This window comes from Glycine max, chromosome 5, assembly GCF_000004515.6.
Source record: "Glycine max cultivar Williams 82 chromosome 5, Glycine_max_v4.0, whole genome shotgun sequence".
Taxonomy (NCBI): domain Eukaryota; kingdom Viridiplantae; phylum Streptophyta; class Magnoliopsida; order Fabales; family Fabaceae; genus Glycine; species Glycine max.
Window position 1 is genome coordinate 42,022,002 of NC_038241.2, and position 17,719 is coordinate 42,039,720.

At 35.4% G+C, this 17,719-nt stretch overlaps 4 protein-coding genes across 5 annotated transcripts; 3 read left to right on the forward strand and 1 right to left on the reverse strand.

Moving 5' to 3' along the window:
* Positions 1-538: 538 nt before the first annotated feature.
* LOC100802423 (pentatricopeptide repeat-containing protein At2g01390) lies at positions 539-3,792 on the forward strand. Its single transcript, XM_003524295.5, has 2 exons — positions 539-1,364; positions 2,273-3,792. Exons 1-2 carry the CDS (start codon positions 602-604, stop codon positions 3,283-3,285), a joined length of 1,776 nt encoding a protein of 591 aa, XP_003524343.2. The 5' UTR covers positions 539-601; the 3' UTR covers positions 3,286-3,792.
* Positions 3,793-4,862: 1,070 nt separating this feature from the next.
* Positions 4,863-6,603, forward strand: LOC100801893 (tubulin beta chain). Its single transcript, XM_041015768.1, has 3 exons — positions 4,863-5,354; positions 5,491-5,760; positions 5,856-6,603. Exons 1-3 carry the CDS (start codon positions 4,961-4,963, stop codon positions 6,527-6,529), a joined length of 1,338 nt encoding a protein of 445 aa, XP_040871702.1. The 5' UTR covers positions 4,863-4,960; the 3' UTR covers positions 6,530-6,603.
* Positions 6,604-7,534: 931 nt separating this feature from the next.
* On the reverse strand, positions 7,535-11,002 carry LOC100776735 (ADP,ATP carrier protein ER-ANT1). Its single transcript, XM_003525140.5, has 6 exons — positions 10,862-11,002; positions 10,499-10,599; positions 10,066-10,213; positions 9,673-9,955; positions 8,493-8,864; positions 7,535-8,127 (listed from the first exon to the last, which is right to left on the reverse strand). The coding sequence occupies exons 4-6, from the start codon at positions 9,931-9,933 to the stop codon at positions 7,816-7,818; spliced, it is 945 nt and encodes a 314-aa protein (XP_003525188.1). The 5' UTR covers positions 9,934-9,955; positions 10,066-10,213; positions 10,499-10,599; positions 10,862-11,002; the 3' UTR covers positions 7,535-7,815.
* LOC100776197 (translocon at the outer membrane of chloroplasts 64) lies at positions 10,808-17,669 on the forward strand. Of its 2 annotated transcripts, XM_006580336.4 has the most exons (14): positions 10,808-11,043; positions 11,120-11,272; positions 11,350-11,474; positions 12,424-12,549; positions 12,927-13,109; positions 13,234-13,378; positions 13,664-13,832; positions 14,331-14,465; positions 14,656-14,856; positions 15,552-15,679; positions 15,752-15,803; positions 16,257-16,326; positions 17,101-17,228; positions 17,331-17,669. In XM_006580336.4, the coding sequence occupies exons 1-13, from the start codon at positions 10,850-10,852 to the stop codon at positions 17,181-17,183; spliced, it is 1,764 nt and encodes a 587-aa protein (XP_006580399.1). In that variant the 5' UTR covers positions 10,808-10,849; the 3' UTR covers positions 17,184-17,228; positions 17,331-17,669. The 2 variants fall into 2 exon arrangements, with proteins under 2 accessions (XP_006580399.1, XP_006580398.1); XM_006580335.4 differs by having other exon boundaries at positions 17,101-17,669.
* Positions 17,670-17,719: the final 50 nt, after the last annotated feature.

Sequence of the window (17,719 nt, forward strand, 5' to 3'; positions counted from 1 at the left end):
GATTGTTATTTATCAACATTGACCACCACATGTTGTATCGCTTGTCCTGCGTTTATTTGACTTTAATTTCATGCACCTAATTAATATCAACTTCCAATAAGAGTACGATAATAAGTGACCGAGTATGCATTCAATTTTTTAGGACAGAGATTAAAATAAAGGAATTATAAAAATTGAAAGACTAAATTCGTGAATTAAATTACAGGAGGATTAAAATTAAATTCTAAAATAAATAAAATGATCAAATTTATAATTTTACCCTTTTTTTAAAGTTAGATGATATAATTTTATTTATTGTTCTATTTTCAATAATTATTTTAAAACTAAAATGGCATTTTTCATATTAATGGTTTGTTAAAAAAACAAATTATATATTTTTTTTCTAATGAAAATGTAAATATGAGTATAAATTTATAGCACCCATAAATATAATCGCAAACAATAGAACCGGTATCTTGGTAGGTATAGATCTGGTTATGGATTAATTAGTTTATAAAATATGAATACTTTCTAAGGACGGGTGTTTTAAACAACATGTAACATATTAAATTGAAATTTTATCATTCTTACTATTAACCTTGTAATTAATGGGCTGTACTGTATGGAACATAACAATAGAATGGTTAATGGTGTGGCTGTGGCTGTGGCACCAAAGTTGTTAGTGATGTGCAGAATCAGAATCTACAAGTTTCATGGATTTATCAGAATCCTTGTTCCTTCTCCTTCCACCAGAGCCATGCATTCCCTTAATCAAAGCAAACCCATGAAGAAAGCCGAGAAATTGAAACTGAAGGATGAGCCGAGAGAGTATATGAGGAACGTAATTGGGAAAATTTACAACATGCTAAAGTATTCAAGCTGGGAAAGCGCTGAGCAAGATCTCAATAATCTGTCTATGAAGTGGGACTCTTACACGGTGAACCAGGTTCTCAAGTCCCACCCTCCAATGGAGAAAGCCTGGTTGTTCTTCAACTGGGTCTCTTCCCTCAGAGGCTTCAAGCACGACCACTATACTTACACTACCATGCTTGATATTTTCGGAGAAGCTGGCAGAGTCTCTTCCATGAAGCACCTTTTCCAGCAGATGCAGGAGAAGGGGATCAAGCTTGATTCTGTTACCTACACTTCCATGATGCATTGGCTTTCCAGTTCCGGTAACTTCGATGAGGCTATGCAAATGTGGGACCAAATGAAATCCAAGGGCTTTCACCCCACCGTTGTCTCTTACACCGCTTATATCAAGATTCTCTTTCACAATCAAAGAGTCAAAGAGGCCACTCGTGCTTACAAGGAGATGATTAGCTCCCGTGTTGCTCCAAATTGCCACACTTACACCGTTCTAATGGACTATCTTATTGGGTCTGGTTAGTCTGCCTTCAACCTGTTTGTTATATGGTCTAGTAGGGCTTTCAGGAATTGTGCTTGTTAAAAATCATATTTCGTGCCCCATTGCCCGGAGGCTCTTCGCTATGTGAAGACTGCGTACAACATCCCTCCCCCATACCTTGTTAAAAATCATATAAAAGTAAAATAATTTGATAATAATAATTATTGATTTTTTTATAAAAATTACATTGTCAACCAATTAAAAATAATTTTAAATATTACTTTTGAAGTAATTATTACAAAAATCAACTATTTTATCATCCACATAACTCATGATTGGATGTTAGTATGAAAATTAGTTCATTTTAATTAAATTCTTTACTTTTCCCGTGGGTGGTGCTTTTATAATGTGAGTTTGGATTTAACTCAACTCCAAAATTTAGCTCGTAGGAAGAGGGTTGTCTCCCATTTATATACTTTATATTGGCCTTATCTCTAGCCAATGTAAGACTTGGGTTTTTCCTAATAGTTGCCACCGTTTTATTTTATTGCTAAATGAACTTAAACTGCAGCTGAACTTGTCATGACTGTTTGCTTTAGAGTTTGATAGAAGGATTAGTTTACTGGCAGAGAGCTCAAGCTTAAGTGGCCTATTAACATTCGCCTTCATTTATCAATTCCCCATCAGGACTTATTTTGAACTGTATAATCTCAGATTCTCAGTCTTAATGAAAAGATTTGAATTATGTGTTTACTTTGGTTGCATCATTTATATAGTAAAAGACATGTTACTTGACTTTACGAAATTCTGCATATCAGAATGATAGCTTCTATGCAGTGCACTTTTAGCACAATTTCATTTAGGAACTTTTCCTGACTTGTACTGTCTTTTGTTTATTATGAAGTTGAAGGCGGCAATGGTTATTTTTGTTTTTGTGTATATTAGGACAATACAAAGAGGCCCTGGAGATTTTTGAAAAGATGCAAGAGGCTGGGGCGCAACCTGATAAAGCTGCATGCAATATTTTGATTGAGAGGTGTTCTAAAGTTGGTGGGACTGAGTTCATGACCCATATCCTTCAGTACATGAAAGAAAACCGTCTAGTTCTTCGCTACCCTGTTTTTGTTAAAGCATTGGAAGCTTTAAAAATTGCTGGTGAGAGTGATACCCTTCTAAGGCAAGTCAATCCACAATTTTATATGGATTGTATCATAAGAAAGAAAGCAAGTAATACTATCACGGTTGCTGCAGATTGTCCTACTAATATAGATAAAGAACTTCTATTTGTTCTCTTGAAAAATAGAAATGTTGTTGCTATTGACCATTTACTTACAGGGATGATGGATAAGAAAATATCTTTAGATCATAAGGTTGTCTCAACCATTATTGAGGTAAATTGTAGTCATTGCCGACCTGAAGGTGCTTTGTTGGCTTTCAAGTACAGTGTTACAATGGGAATAAGTATCGAGAGAACAGGATATCTTTCCTTAATAGGCTTGTTGATCAGATCAAATATGTTTTCAAAGCTGGCGGAAATTGTTGAGAAAATGACTAGAGCTGGGCATTCTCTTGGAATCTATCTGGCTTCACTTTTGATCTTTAGGCTTGGTTGTGCTAGGAAGCACACTTTGGCCATGAAGATTTTCAACTTATTACCTGATAACCATAAGTGCAGTGCTACCTATACTGCTTTAATTAGTGTTTACTTCTCTGTTAGAAGAGTTAACGAGGCACTTGAGATATACAAAATCATGTGCAGCAAAGGATTTTGTCCTGTGTTAGGTACTTATGATGTACTAATAGCTGGTTTGGAAAGAAATGGTAAATACGCTGAAGCAGAACATTATAGGAAAGCAAAGAAGAGGAAGAGCTTACGTGCCAATAGTGGTTCTCAGGAAAGTGTTTGCATAGAGGGGAAGATATGCAATCTTCTGTTTTCTGTTGATGTAGTACTTTGATTTTGGAACTCTGGGAGTTTTCATATTTTATTCAAGCTGAGGGCATGCTTGAATAGTGAGTGGGGGTAAGCTGGCTGCAGCATGGCACTTGCTGCATATCTATCTATAAATAAACAGATATTTTGATCCAAGATGCCGTTAATTAGAGATGCCAACAAGGTCTAACTCTCATGTGTCATCCTGTAGACAATGCTACCAGTGTGGAATGGATGAACTCCAGCGTTCTTAAGGCAACCATATGATGCACAAAACAAGTTTTAACTTTGCCAAGTGTGTTCACATGCAGATGGTCATGATTTTGTTGTCCTAGTAAAAGACGGACAGGATGGGTGATTGATAGAATCTGGGATGGCAGCTATATACACCTACTGAAATGTCCCTATATTAAGCATGATTGCTTTGCAAGTTATCTCTTTCCCTTCTTAAGTATCTCCGGTGATTTGTAGACGAAGTCTAATTTATATTTATATTGTATATAAAAGGAATTGTTTAATATTTTTGTCACAACTTTTATCTCTTTTCCTTCTTAAGCATCAATTTTTATAACATTTTATAATTTAAGTAAGAACAATTTAAAAATATTAAAAGCAATAAAATTGATGTTCATAACATAATAAAAATTAAAAATAAAGTATAAAATTAAATGATATATAATTACCTTATTTATTCAAAATAATAAATATATTACTTAATTAAATTATATACCTAAAATAAATTATTAGATTAATTTAAAATGATTTTCATTACGTTAATTATCTTAATTAATATTTCTTGTTTTGTTAGCTATGTCAGTACTAAACTAACTAGAATTAATGATAAGGACTAAAATAAAATACTAAGAAAATGTAAGAGATTTAAAACAAAAATAAAACTAAAAAACATTGTATTTACAAAAAGTTAAAATCTTATTTATTGTGTTGCTTGTTTGCAAATTATAGTTGAGAGACGGGCAGAAGCTTGAAGTATGCTACTTTCTATTCCATGAAAACAAATTAAGCCAGGTATTTTTAAATAAGCTGTAACACTTTAGCTAGCATAACTAATCCAACCAAGAAATCAAAGGGAAAAAATTGCATTAGTCTTTGGACTTGGAGCAGTAACCGTAGACCGTAGCAGTAGCAGCATCTCCAATATCCATTTCTAGATGGGTTGATGCTAATAAGGGGTAGCAACATTTATTGCAAGAATATTCATCGCTGAACAGAACTTGCCGGCCTTAGCATACGCATCAGAGTGTAGTGTATTTTATTATTTTGGTCTCATGACTTTTATTTTAAACCCTCTCCCTTTTAGTTAATAAAAAAGTCATTTAGCTAGGTCTCCCAAATGGCATTATCCTTGTTATTGTAAAAAAAGATGCTCATGTTATATTAAGAAAACCAATACTGAAAAGAGTGAGTCCCAAGTTCTAACTTACTATATGGTGGCTTTCAAGTATCTGATATCCGTTTGTATGTATATATGTCATTATTCGTCTAATAATAGACCAAGTTGATCAGATCAGAGCAACATTTGTGAAGCCGGCGATGTTTCAAGTTGCAGCTTACAAATGGCATTCAAGCCACGTAATTATGTCCATTTACACTTCACTATAAATAAATGTGACTAATTTTTTCTTATTCATTCCAAGCAAACCAGTGCAAAGAGTTCATTTCCCCCTCATCCAAGGCAGAGAATGCGTGAGATTCTTCACATTCAGGGAGGGCAATGCGGGAACCAAATAGGAACAAAGTTCTGGGAAGTGGTGTGTGATGAGCATGGGATTGATCCCACAGGACAATACGTAGGCAACTCCGAACTTCAGCTTGAAAGAGTGAACGTTTATTACAATGAGGGCAGCAATGGACGTTACGTGCCACGGGCTGTGCTGATGGACCTTGAGCCTGGCACCATGGACGCTGCCCGCACTGGCCCTTATGGCCAGATTTTCCGGCCGGACAACTTTGTTTTCGGTCAGTCAGGGGCTGGAAACAACTTTGCAAAGGGCCATTACACTGAGGGTGCTGAGCTTATTGACTCCGTCCTTGATGTTGTTAGGAAGGAGGTTGAGAATTGTGACTGCTTGCAAGGTAATAAAGTAACCAAAAATCATGGAACATTGTTCCCTTAAAAAAAATATAAAGGTTTACTAATTTTGATTTGAATTTACATAAAGGTTTTGTATGCTATTATTTATTTATTTAATGGTTTTGGGTTTGAATTTAGGATTTCAAGTTTGCCACTCCTTGGGAGGGGGTACAGGTTCTGGAATGGGAACTTTGCTGATTTCGAAGATCAGAGAGGAATACCCTGATCGAATGATGCTCACATTCTCTGTGTTTCCATCTCCAAAGGTGTCAGACACGGTTGTTGAGCCTTATAATGCTACACTTTCTGTTCACCAGTTGGTGGAGAATGCTGATGAGTGTATGGTCCTTGATAATGAAGCACTCTATGATATCTGCTTCAGGACCCTCAAGCTCGCTACGCCAAGCTGTAAGGATAATTGCAGCAGTATTAATGATCCAGCAACTATGATGATGAAGTTTTTTTTTTACTTAATATATGTTTTGTCAATTAATTGTTTGCAGTTGGAGACTTGAATCATTTGATATCAGCAACAATGAGTGGGGTTACTTGTTGCTTAAGATTCCCCGGTCAGCTCAACTCAGACCTAAGGAAGCTAGCGGTGAACTTGATCCCATTTCCAAGACTCCACTTCTTCATGGTGGGTTTTGCTCCCCTAACTTCTCGAGGATCACAGAACTACCGTGCACTTTCTGTCCCAGAACTGACTCAACAGATGTGGGATGCCAAGAACATGATGTGTGCGGCTGATCCACGCCACGGTCGTTACTTGACAGCCTCAGCAGTGTTCAGAGGCAAGATGAGCACAAAAGAGGTAGATGAACAGATGTTAAGTGTGCAGAACAAGAACTCTTCCTACTTTGTTGAGTGGATTCCTAACAATGTCAAGTCTAGTGTCTGTGACATTCCTCCCAGAGGCCTTTCCATGGCTTCAACTTTTGTTGGTAACTCAACTTCTATACAGGAGATGTTCAGGAGAGTGAGTGAGCAGTTCACAGCCATGTTCAGAAGGAAAGCCTTCCTGCACTGGTACACAGGAGAAGGAATGGATGAGATGGAGTTTACTGAAGCAGAGAGTAACATGAATGATCTTGTAGCTGAGTATCAACAATACCAGGATTCCGCGACTGATGAGGATGGTGATTCTGAAGAAGAAGGTGAGGGTGCAGAGAGCTGAAGATGTTCGATCAAATTGATGCTTTGCATGCTACAAGCAGTATTTAATCGATAATGTTGAGTTCTTTGGCTTGTTGAAAGGTTGTGTTTAGCTGCAGTGATTGCAGTTCTATGTTTCTGTTAACCTTTAAAGAAGGGAACCCCTTCAATAATAGTTTCCTTTCTTGATATTTTCATTGAAAGACTTACATTACCTCAAAATGATTGTTTCATAAGCTAATTTATTAAAATCTTATAGTATTTGAGATATGTTGATCGTCAAACAATATTTTTACGCTGCAACCTGAAACTTGAATAACAAGGGCAGCATGTTTTCTGGCGAAGACTCGCTGCCACTCATGATACTGGACACTTGCTTCAGTGCACGTAAATAAGGTTGTATACTAGATTGAGAATTAAATTCGATTATACAATTTTTTTTTATCGTCTAATCAATCTAGATGATAACACATTTTGGACATACCTTGCAAGTGAGTTTGAAAGTAGGAATATTCATAAATCAATCCAATTCAATGGAAATTGTAAAATTCATCTTTTTATAACAAGTAATAAATAGCTAGTGTTTGGAAATTGTACATCGCAATGGATAGAAGTAGATAACTTCAAATTCTAATAAGTTATGCATCTTCTAGGCAAATTCCATAGATAATATCTGTGCAATCATGTTAATATAATTGAAGCCGGGGATGTAAACTATACATCGTAAACTTCATATATACAGCAATCATAGAAACGGCAGTGCTTTGCAGTCTTGAAACGTTTCCAATAGCCCTCGCCCCATGCAAAGAATTTTTTTAAAAAGATGGGGAGTTAAATTTACAATAATGCAGTAGAGTATTCCAATTCTAAAAATCACCACTAAAAAAGGGGAGAATTTAATTTAAGGACCTAAAAATTAGGTTTACCATGTTCAAAGATAGAACTATAGTTTGGTTTATCGAACAAATGCCTTTGGCCATCATGTCCAAAAGTTTGTTTATTGTGTTATAGTCCTTGAGACAAAAAATTTTAAAAGAACAGCCGTAGTATTCATTCCAAATGATAAATATGACTTTTAAAGTCCGAAAATGCAAAACTCTCTTTAAAAGAAACACCATTCTTTTGGACACGTTAAATGTGATTATTTATTGAACCAGAACAAATAGCTTCCGCTATCATGTCCAAAAGTTCGTTTATTGTGTTATGGTCCTTCAGACCAGACTTTTGAAATGAACAGGCATAATAATATTCATTCTAAATGATGAATATGCCTTTTTTAGGTTAGGCATTTCTTTCCTACTCGGGCATTCATTTCAGAACTCTTTGGTTAGTCTCATTATAGTGACTGTGTCTAGATGAGATACGGTTCAGCTGATCGTATCCAGCAAGCACTCCAGCTCCTGCCATGCCTAGAAGCATATTTGCGGTAAATCCTCGAAATAGAGCTCGGAAACCCTCCTGTCGAACAATCTCTTGAAATGCATGTATTGCAGTACAGTACTTGTTTGGATGTCCAGAGGTAAGCATCATTCGCCGGCGCAATGTGTCAAAAGGGTATGCACAAACCGCTGAAAAAGTTGTGATGCTCCAACCTAAGAAGAAACTAGCGAGAAACTTCCCCTGCAGAAAATAAATCAAGAGACCCAAATTGGACAGCCAGGGCATAAGAGAACAGAACAAACACTCTGAATTCATCAAAGTGCTATACAATCAAGAGATGCATCTACAAAAGGTTATTTGACTTATGTCTTGAAGATGGATGTTCAAACTCATGGGTTCAATTATCAATGTAAATTTGCATAATCTAGGGGAACTACAATAATTGGTCCACATACCACTGTGACACAGACCAAAGAGCTTACTTGTCCAGTAGCAATAGAAGGCAAAAATTCTCAGATAAAATAATAACGTATCAACTACATATTTTCCCGTTGACTGTAAAGTATAGATCTCTTTTGTAAAAGTGTAAATGTTTAGTTGCTTACCTCAAAAGGCCCAACCAAAACAATAGGCTTCATGGTGTCATAGATCCCAAAGTACATCCCTCGATACAAGGTGATTCCCCATATTGAAATCCCAAATCCCCTGTACAAGCCAGCAATTCCATCACTTGATAAGGTCTTCCGGTATACATCAATTAGTCCTTTAAACTGGCGTTGACCGGTAACACGGCACTCTATTGCATCGGTGCCCAATCTAGTACGTGCATAATCTAAATGATACAGAAGTAGTGAAGTAGTCGCTCCTGCAGCACTGCCTGAAGCCACATTCCCAGCAAACCACTTAATGTACCCGTCTCTCTCTTTGGAATACCCAAAAATGCTTTTGAAGTAACCTTTGAATGCAAAATTGAAAGCCTATAGACCGATTAACTGTTTGCTCAAACATTATTTTAATAAAAGACAAAAAGAAAACTATTTTGGAGACACATGATTCCAGGAATTGATGGGAACAGAAAGCAGTAAAAACAAACAGATGGATTCTCTCCAATATGCATGGGCAGTTATTTTATGTAAGTGCCAAGACCCAGCTAATAATATTTGACACGCATTAACAATTTGACAGGAAAAGCACAAAGCAAGCTCAAAGGGTAATGTAACCAAGAACAAACTGGACGTGATCATATGTCAATGAATGAGATTGCATGCACAGGGAAATGTTGCATCATGCCATGAAATGATTTTGGATAAGAAATTGACATAAATCAAGGCTCTGAGATAACATATATTTCAATTTAATTGAGGTTACATAAACAAACGAAGATGAAAGGGAAATAAGTTAACAGATATTCCCTTTAATTTGAACATCTAAGGTCCATAGATGACAGAGAACACAAAATCCATGAACAAAATATTAATTGGTTTGCATTTTCAGTGAGCAGCACAAGAAATAATTACCCTGATATATTTAATGGCTAAGTTACTACATATCACTCAGCAGCCCTGATAACTGTCATGCTCACTCTTTTGTTTTCTTTATCTCTTCCCTTGCTTTCATTTTGTCGAAGTTGCATTAAAAAGCAAAAACAAAACCCTACAAAGTTATAACAGGCAAATAGTCCATTTAACTCAGGTGTGAAACTTGAAAGAAAGTTAAAATAAATGGTGGGGTTGGGGACACAGGTCTTTAACATCAATCAAGATGTCAGTGAAGTGAACAACTAACCTGTGTGGGGAAATATCGAATAAGATTGGCCTGGTGACCTCTCCAAAAGGCAATCAAACCCTCTTCCATGAAGACCCTCTTAAAGCCATCAGACACACCCAAGTATGGTTTTTTGAGTTGTCCTCTTTTAATCATTTCACCTTGGTTTTGCAATAAAAGCTTCACTCTCTCAATTGGTGCCGCTGCACTCCTTGATATGATTGCTGCTACTCCTCCCATTACAAAATCCTTTGAAAATCTTTCATATGTTGATTTGACCATTTTTGGTCTCTAACCTCTAATACTGACAGTTAAGAAGAAATGAATATAAATATGTGGGTTAAGATCAATTTATGCATGCATTCAATCATATTAAACAGTTCAAAATCAATTATACTCGACTTTAAACCATACAAGTATATGCTAGCTTTGACAGTTGGGTCCAAAGTCCACACCGAAGAAAGATATAGGTGAGGAGGAGCCTGCTAAAAAGGACTTGCCACCTCAAGCACGTCTAACTGACATGAAAGTGATAATGGAGAAGAACTATCGCTTGTATAATCTGAAAAAGAGAAATTCAGATGCATTCAATAGGCTAGAAACAGCATAACCCATAAATTGTGAAAATTCAAATTGGTACGATGAAAAACAGATGAAAAAGATGATTAGTGAAGGGCATTGCCCCCCAACACAAAAGAAAGTAGCGATACGAAAAAGAAAAAAAAACAGAAGCAGTGAATGGGTGAGAAGAGAAACAATGAATAGAAGGTGCAAAGGAAATATCCAATAAAAAAAAATTGAGAAGGCACAATAATAAGGAAAGGAGAGAGAGAAAGGAAAAGGGAACCTGAAGAGAATGAATGAGTTGAAGGGAAATAGTGTTATGGTGAGTTGGAGATGAGATGTCTGAGAATGGGTTGGGGGAAAAGCCGTAATGGGTATGCCAACCTGTGGAAGAAAATTGCAATTGAAACAGGAAAACGAAAACTTCATGTCAAATAACTGCACGGATTTTGTATATTTTATTTTGACAAAAAAAAGGAAGAGTTTTTTAGTTAAAGTAATGGCGTTTATAAATAAAATAAACAAGTGTTGATTTTTTTTTCTTTCTAAAATATAGTTAAGAAGATAATAGTAGCTTAAATGAGAATATATATATATTGGAGGAAGGAGACAGTGATAGAAGAGAGAGGTGTGGATGGCGAAGAACCTATTGGTTTTGTTGGGGCTGGGTTTAGCTGGAATAGTTCTCATCACCAGAAAGCTCAATAAGTCCGTCAGAGAGGATTTCGGCGCTTTCATTCATAAGCTTCAGCTGCTTCCTCCTCCCCAGCCTTCTCCTCCCAAGGCTCCTCATCCCCTCACCTCACTCACCTTCGCACTTTCCGACCTGTCTGTAACCTCTTCTCTCTCTCTCTCTCTCTCTCTCTCTCTCTCTCCTTATTATATCCTCTCTTTTATCTTCCAGATTTCACATCCATGGACACGTGCCCTCGTTCGGGCATCCTGACTGGGCTAGGACTCACGAACCCTCTTCTTCCACTGCTCCCGCTGTTTCCGCTCTCGTCGAGGGCGGTGCAACCTGCGTTGCAACTACTGTTCTCGACGACTTAGCTCTAGGGTTCGTTCTTTTTCTTCTCAATCTCCATACTGTACAACTCTTCCTCTTCTTGCTATTTCATCATTTCTCATTTTCAGTATTGGCGGTGAAAATAAGCATTTTGGAACGCCTACTAATCCTGCTGTTCCTGCTCGAGTACCGGGTGGCTCCTCAAGTGGTGCTGCTGTCGCCGTTGCTGCCAATTTCGTTGACTTTGCATTGGGTCAGCCACCTTCTTCTTTCATAGCCATTTAAGTGTATATATCTTTTTCTTTTCAGTAACTGTTGGGCGTTTGTACAGTTATTGCAATCAACAAATGCCATCTTTCTTCTATTCTCTGATCTGGCTTCCTAACAGCAACTAAACACAAGGAGAATATACTTTATAAATTTGTCTTTCTCGTAATTGTAGAGGGTCATGCATTCATATGATGTAATGGAGTCATTTTCCTCCAGGGTTGGCTCTTTTCATGTCTGTATTCTTTATTTTATTTTTTTGAGGGGTAGCATAATTCACTCCTCGGGAATAGAATAAATGCTAAATACAATCTGGTAGAATAAATGCGAAATCCTATGGATCATCACCTTGGTTGTCAATTATCATGTGATATACGGTGATAGTAGAAGAAAGCTAACTTTCTATTTTAAGTTGTTCACATGCTGAATTTTTACCATTAAAGACCTAATGGATTGTTGGTAAAGATGAAAAAAACACTGCTTCTTCTTTTATCGTGAGCTTTTATTTTTTCATCCTGCTACATGCCTTTGTTTCTTAATTTCTCTTTACAATCAAGTATAGACATGGTCTCAGTTTTTTGTTTAAATTAATTCAGACCATAACACATAAATGTGCTTAAAGCATATCTAAAATCCAGCCATTTAATTGTTTAACTATGTCAACAGCACACTTCTGTTAATGGGAAATATAATATCCTTGCTTTGCATTTTCTATGGATTAAAATATTAATGAAGGTATCTCTGTAACTTTGATTCATTGTTTTGCGATTATGTACATTTGTCTTGCCACATCACTGTAAAATATTTCAATTTTAACAACCATAGAGTTATTTTATTTTATATATATTTGCATATTTATAATTTTTGTTTTATTATCACCACATGCTGATATGTGAAAAATGTTTCTGATACTATTGCACCATCATGTATAACAGGTATTGATACAACTGGCGGGGTGAGAGTACCTGCTGGATTTTGTGGCATTCTAGGATTTCGACCTTCACATGGTGCTGTTTCGCATATGGGAATCATACCTATTTCAACAAGTCTGGACACTGTTGGTATGGATGATTCAATTATTTAAAGCGGTTTGGTTTATGAGCTTGTGGGGTCAAGTGGCTGTTTTATTCATTTAATTTTGAATGATTAGTATATTTACATGGTACAAGGATAAACTGCTAGCTTCAATTTGCTTATTATTTAGGGCCTTTTTGTTTTTTGAGTATTTCTAAGTAAGATCTTAATTATAATTTTGAAAAAATTAAGCTAATCCAAATACACTCTATGAAGAGTAAAAATAGATGTTCTCTTAAAATTGTTTTACATTCAAACATTTTTTGTATAGATCCTGGCTCTGTCTTAGTTTCTGTATATGAATGCTATTGCTGCACCATCTGCTGCATTTACAATTCTTTTAACTCTGAAATTCCCTTTTCAGGTTGGTTTGCAAAGGATCCCAATATATTGCGTCGTGTTGGCCATATACTTTTACAAGCACCATTTGTAATGCAACGCAGTCCTCGGCAAATAGTTATAGCTGATGATTGTTTTCAGCATATAAATGTTCCTCTTGACAGGAGTTCTCAAGTGGTGGTCAAAGCCACTGAGAAGCTTTTTGGAAGTATGTCCTTTTTCTGTGTTTTTTTCTTCTTTTTTTGCTCTTTAATATGATCCTTCTTTTTTTGAACTACTACTTTATTCATGAAATTGCACTCCATTAATTTTTGTTCATCAATTGTCTTCAGGGCAAGTATTGAAGCATATAAATCTTGGGGACTATTTAAGTTCTAGAGTTCCAAGCTTGAAGGGGTGCTCTGGACAGAAACCAAACGGCGAAGTGAAAGCTTCCTCATTAAAATTACTTGCCCACATTATGCAATTCCTACAAAGGTTAGTCAGATTCTTTGTGATATGGAAATACTATCATAATTTGCAATTGTTGTTAACATTGGTTTGGAAAGAATACCGTGGTTTTCAATCTGTCGGTTGTCTTTTCTTTGGAATTATTTTACATACACGGCAGCTTTGCTTCTAATGTTTGATCTAACCACAGCTTAGCCATGTCATAACTTCTGTTTTCAAATATTATTCCTCATTGTGGATTTGCATAATTATATAGTGACTATGGAAAGTCTTCAATTATATAGTAACTATTTTCTGAATCTATTTGTGCAGGCATGAATTCAGACTTAAGCATGATGATTGGATGAACACGGTAAAACCTGATCTTCATCCTGGTGTTTCAGCACAATTGCATGAAAAATTTGAGGTATCTGATGCAGAGATTGAAAACTCTAAATCTGTTAGAAGTGAGATGCGTGCTGCTGTAAATTCGCTTTTGAAGGTAATGATTTGACACCATTTTGCATCCTACTTTCCTCAACTCCTTATTTAATGAAAATCTTGGTGCTATCTCTGTTGAATTTGACTTTCATCTCCTAAAGCATTTAATCTTATCTTGAATGTGTTAAATAGTGCAAAAATTTTTGCTAATGTAGTTTTACAGTATAACTGAATTCTTAACGGATGGAGTTTCAGTAATTTTTGCTCACTAAAAATAAGTGAATGATATATTTGCAGACAAAGAGAGTGCATAGTTGGAGGATTTCAATATGTGATTGATCAAGAGTTATAAGCTATGCTGAAAATTAAAAAACATATGGTGAATGGAACAGCATTGGTATTGATGGGTAGAAACAACATTTCTGAAAATATTCTTTCATAAAATTTGCTTTTCTACATGTGGGCGCGCACACACACACACATATATGAAAACTATATTCTGAATTGTGATAAACAAGACATAATTGTGCTGAGTTTAATAATTTTTTATGCTTTCAAGGATGAAGGAATTTTGGTTATCCCCACGGTAGCTGATCCTCCTCCAAAATTAGGTGGGAAGGAGATCCTATCAGAGGATTATCAGAGCCGTGCATTTAGTCTGTTAAGTATTGCAAGCATATCAGGTTGTTGTCAGGTAAAATTATTTCCATGAAACTTGCATAAGTTTATCTAGATTTTTTATACTGAAGATTGTTTCCTAAATCAACTGTACACTTAGGCTGTTTGGTTTTTATTGGTATAGAATTTAACCTTTAAGAACCTAGTGGGAAAAAAAGCTTCTTTTATCCATCTTTCATTCATATTTTCTTCATTTATCTTTTCAGGTCTCAATACCATTAGGATTTTATGACAAGTATCCTGTTTCAGTGTCCTTGATAGCTAGGCATGGTGGCGATCGATTTTTACTTGACACATTACAGACTGTGTATACAACTCTCCAAGAACAGGCTGATATTGCTTCCAAAAGCAAATCATCTGGAAATGTTGTTAGTAAGGAGCAATCTGCTGAAATTGCCAAAGAGAAGGTCTGACATCAAGAAATAAATTATGCACTTAACCTGCTTTTGATTATAATTGTGCAATATGATTGGCATGGTTTTACTTCTAAAACACCATTGATTTTGAAAACTGATTGTTATAAACCACAATTTTTTTTTCATTTACATTATTTGAACACGTTATAAACCACAATTATTTTGATAGTCCCCAATATTGTCCTTTGTTTGAGGTTTAACTATCTATTCTAATGGAGGTCGAATTGTATTGATGTATATAACCTTTTTTACTAAACTGATACCGGTGAAGCTGCAGCCATCATAAAACTTGTATATTTTATGCTCATATCATTATTTTTTACAAGTTCTCTGTATTTTATTAAAAGAATAAAACACCAATGTTGTCCCTCAAGTATTATCTTCTTTCTTAAGTAGCTCCTAAAGTAATAAAACTATATAAGTAATCCCTCAAGTATTGCATATCCATCAGTTTAGTTCTCAAGTTGATGTATTTTATTAAAGTTCAGGGACCAGTTTGAAGGGTTTTTTCTTTAATATTTGGGAGACTGCTTGGCATAATTTCCAATACTTGGGGGATTACTTATGTATTTTTTTTTAGAGGGTAACACTTAAAGGATGTAATTTTGGTCATCTAATTCTCAGTTTTGCACATGCTTTTATCCTCAATAATCCTTTTTCTATTGGTTTGTCACTTAATGATTCAGGGAAACCAAGCCTATAAAGATAAGCAGTGGCAGAAAGCCATTGGATTTTATACAGAAGCTATCAAACTCTGTGGTGATAATGCAACATATTACAGTAACAGGGCTCAAGCGTATCTAGAACTTGAAAGGTAGTGTCTTGCTCTTGCTACTTGTCAAAATTGTCTTGCAAACATCTTGATTTGTTCTCTCTGTTGATCCAGTTATCTTCAAGCTGTGGAAGATTGTACAAAAGCAATTAGTCTTGACAAAAAGGTGACTTTCTTCATAGAATGTTTTTGCTTAGAAGTTTATGGATTTTGCCATCATAGACTGACAAAAGCTTGTCTTCATTTTAATAATGTATGGGTATTGCAAATCAAGGCTTTTTAATTGAAACACTAAGTACTATTCATTGGCATACTAAAAATAAAGTTGTTTTGCAAAATTACAAACATTTTGACTTGTATAATTGTGTGCATCAGTTTACATCTTTGGATTTATAAACCTTCTCTACTTAGCTCTTGCGAGAATAATAAAATAAGGAGCAAAAGAGAAAGAGGGTCTTAATGGGATGAAGCAGGAAAAACATGTTTCATACTATTGTGTAATCTGTGGACTATATGATATACTATCAAGTTTGTTCATATTCCTGCTGATTGTATGTTTCCTTGAATTCCCAATCACAAGCTTTTACAGTAACAATCCTTTGTTATCTGTTTTACCCAGAATGTGAAGGCCTATTTTCGTAGAGGTACAGCTAGACAGATGCTAGGCTACTACAAGGAAGCAATTGATGGTAAGATCTTTTCATTTTTCTGATATTTGTGTGCATCTTATCATTTCATTAAGAAAATTGAGGAAAGTCAATGGGCAATCTGTAGTATTATTTACAAAAAAGCTATCGACCACTAGTGTGGTTAGCCACACATTTCCATTTTGTTAGGTCATGCACGAATTTATCTTTTTTATAAGTTCTCCAAAATAAATAAAAAATATAACTTGAAATGACTCAGGGTCTATTGTTTCCTATTTTTGAAAACTATCTCCTATTTTTTAAAATAAAATAAAAAAACGGCAAAAACTTATTTGATAAGAGTAGTTTATGAAAACTGTTTTAAAAAACATTTTTTTTCAGTTTTTAAAATAAAAAAACCAGGACATCTTTAAGTTGTTTTGCTTTTCCAATCAGTTTTGAAGCACTCGTGGTCTATCTCCACTCCTATTTTTTAAAAATTAGTTTTTGAAAATAGTTATATTAAATAGTGTTTTAAAAACAAAAAAAAATAAATCAAACACACTCTTAGTCACACACTGGGTATATTAGGAATTAAATTTGTTCCAATGCCCATATTTACTTGATTTCTGGTTTGTGCTTTAATTGTGCATATTGGACTGTTCCCCAGTGTATATAGTATGAAATTTTTTGTGATGAAATTTGGGTTGTACTTTCTAATTAAACAAGTACATATTAATGAGGTTCATCTTTTTATGTTATTATTGGCTTTGTTCTCATTTTGGTAAGATTTAAAAATTTTCCTAAGTGTTTGCTAACAAAGATCTTGCTTTGCAGATTTTAAACATGCCCTTGTACTTGAGCCAACCAACAAAAGGGCAGCTTCAGCTGCTGAAAGGTTGAGGAAGCTATTCCAGTAGATACATAATTGTTGCACGAGATATCTATATAATGGCTACAAAATGGTATTCGTTGGTGGTGATGCTGGTGACCTATAATACACACAGACGATTAATGAGTTTCTAGTTACAATAATGCAAGACTAATCCGAGATGTGATTTCTGCAGAATGATAATGATTCTTTTGTCCTTGGAGGCATTGCAATTTTTAGACTAGACATGGGATGCATGTACTGTACCAACCTTTCTTCAGGTTCTGTGACAAAAGTTAGGTGTTATTGCCAGAATGAGTCCCAATTTTGCTTGAGGTAAATGTATTCGGATTGTAATGTCAGTCAAGTGAGGCGGTTCTTATGACTAAAGGTCGGTATTCGACTGTTTTTCTTTTAAAGTAGATTGTACTTCACAGTTGTATAATCTGTGCCTAGTGGAAGTACTTCATTTGTTAATGCTTAAAGTCAAGTGAGGCGCATGCTCATGACTTTAGCTGTGCATTTTTCTTAAAAATGGATCGTATTTCACTGGCCTTTTTATTCTTTTGCGCAGTTGAAGTATTT

Coding starts and splice junctions, on each gene's coding strand:
- LOC100802423 (XM_003524295.5), top strand. CDS start 602: ATGGAACATAACAATAGAATGGTTAATGGTGTGGCTGTGGCTGTGGCA. Junction 1,365..2,272: donor GGACTATCTTATTGGGTCTG/GTTAGTCTGCCT, acceptor TGTGTATATTAG/GACAATACAAAGAGGCCCTG.
- LOC100801893 (XM_041015768.1), top strand. CDS start 4,961: ATGCGTGAGATTCTTCACATTCAGGGAGGGCAATGCGGGAACCAAATA. Junction 5,355..5,490: donor GAATTGTGACTGCTTGCAAG/GTAATAAAGTAA, acceptor GTTTGAATTTAG/GATTTCAAGTTTGCCACTCC. Junction 5,761..5,855: donor CAAGCTCGCTACGCCAAGCT/GTAAGGATAATT, acceptor AATTGTTTGCAG/TTGGAGACTTGAATCATTTG.
- LOC100776735 (XM_003525140.5), bottom strand. CDS start 9,933: ATGGTCAAATCAACATATGAAAGATTTTCAAAGGATTTTGTAATGGGA. Junction 8,865..9,672: donor TTCGATATTTCCCCACACAG/GTTAGTTGTTCA, acceptor ATCGGTCTATAG/GCTTTCAATTTTGCATTCAA. Junction 8,128..8,492: donor TTTTGGTTGGGCCTTTTGAG/GTAAGCAACTAA, acceptor TATTTTCTGCAG/GGGAAGTTTCTCGCTAGTTT.
- LOC100776197 (XM_006580335.4), top strand. CDS start 10,850: ATGGCGAAGAACCTATTGGTTTTGTTGGGGCTGGGTTTAGCTGGAATA. Junction 11,475..12,423: donor TTTCGTTGACTTTGCATTGG/GTCAGCCACCTT, acceptor CATGTATAACAG/GTATTGATACAACTGGCGGG. Junction 13,110..13,233: donor CACTGAGAAGCTTTTTGGAA/GTATGTCCTTTT, acceptor AATTGTCTTCAG/GGCAAGTATTGAAGCATATA.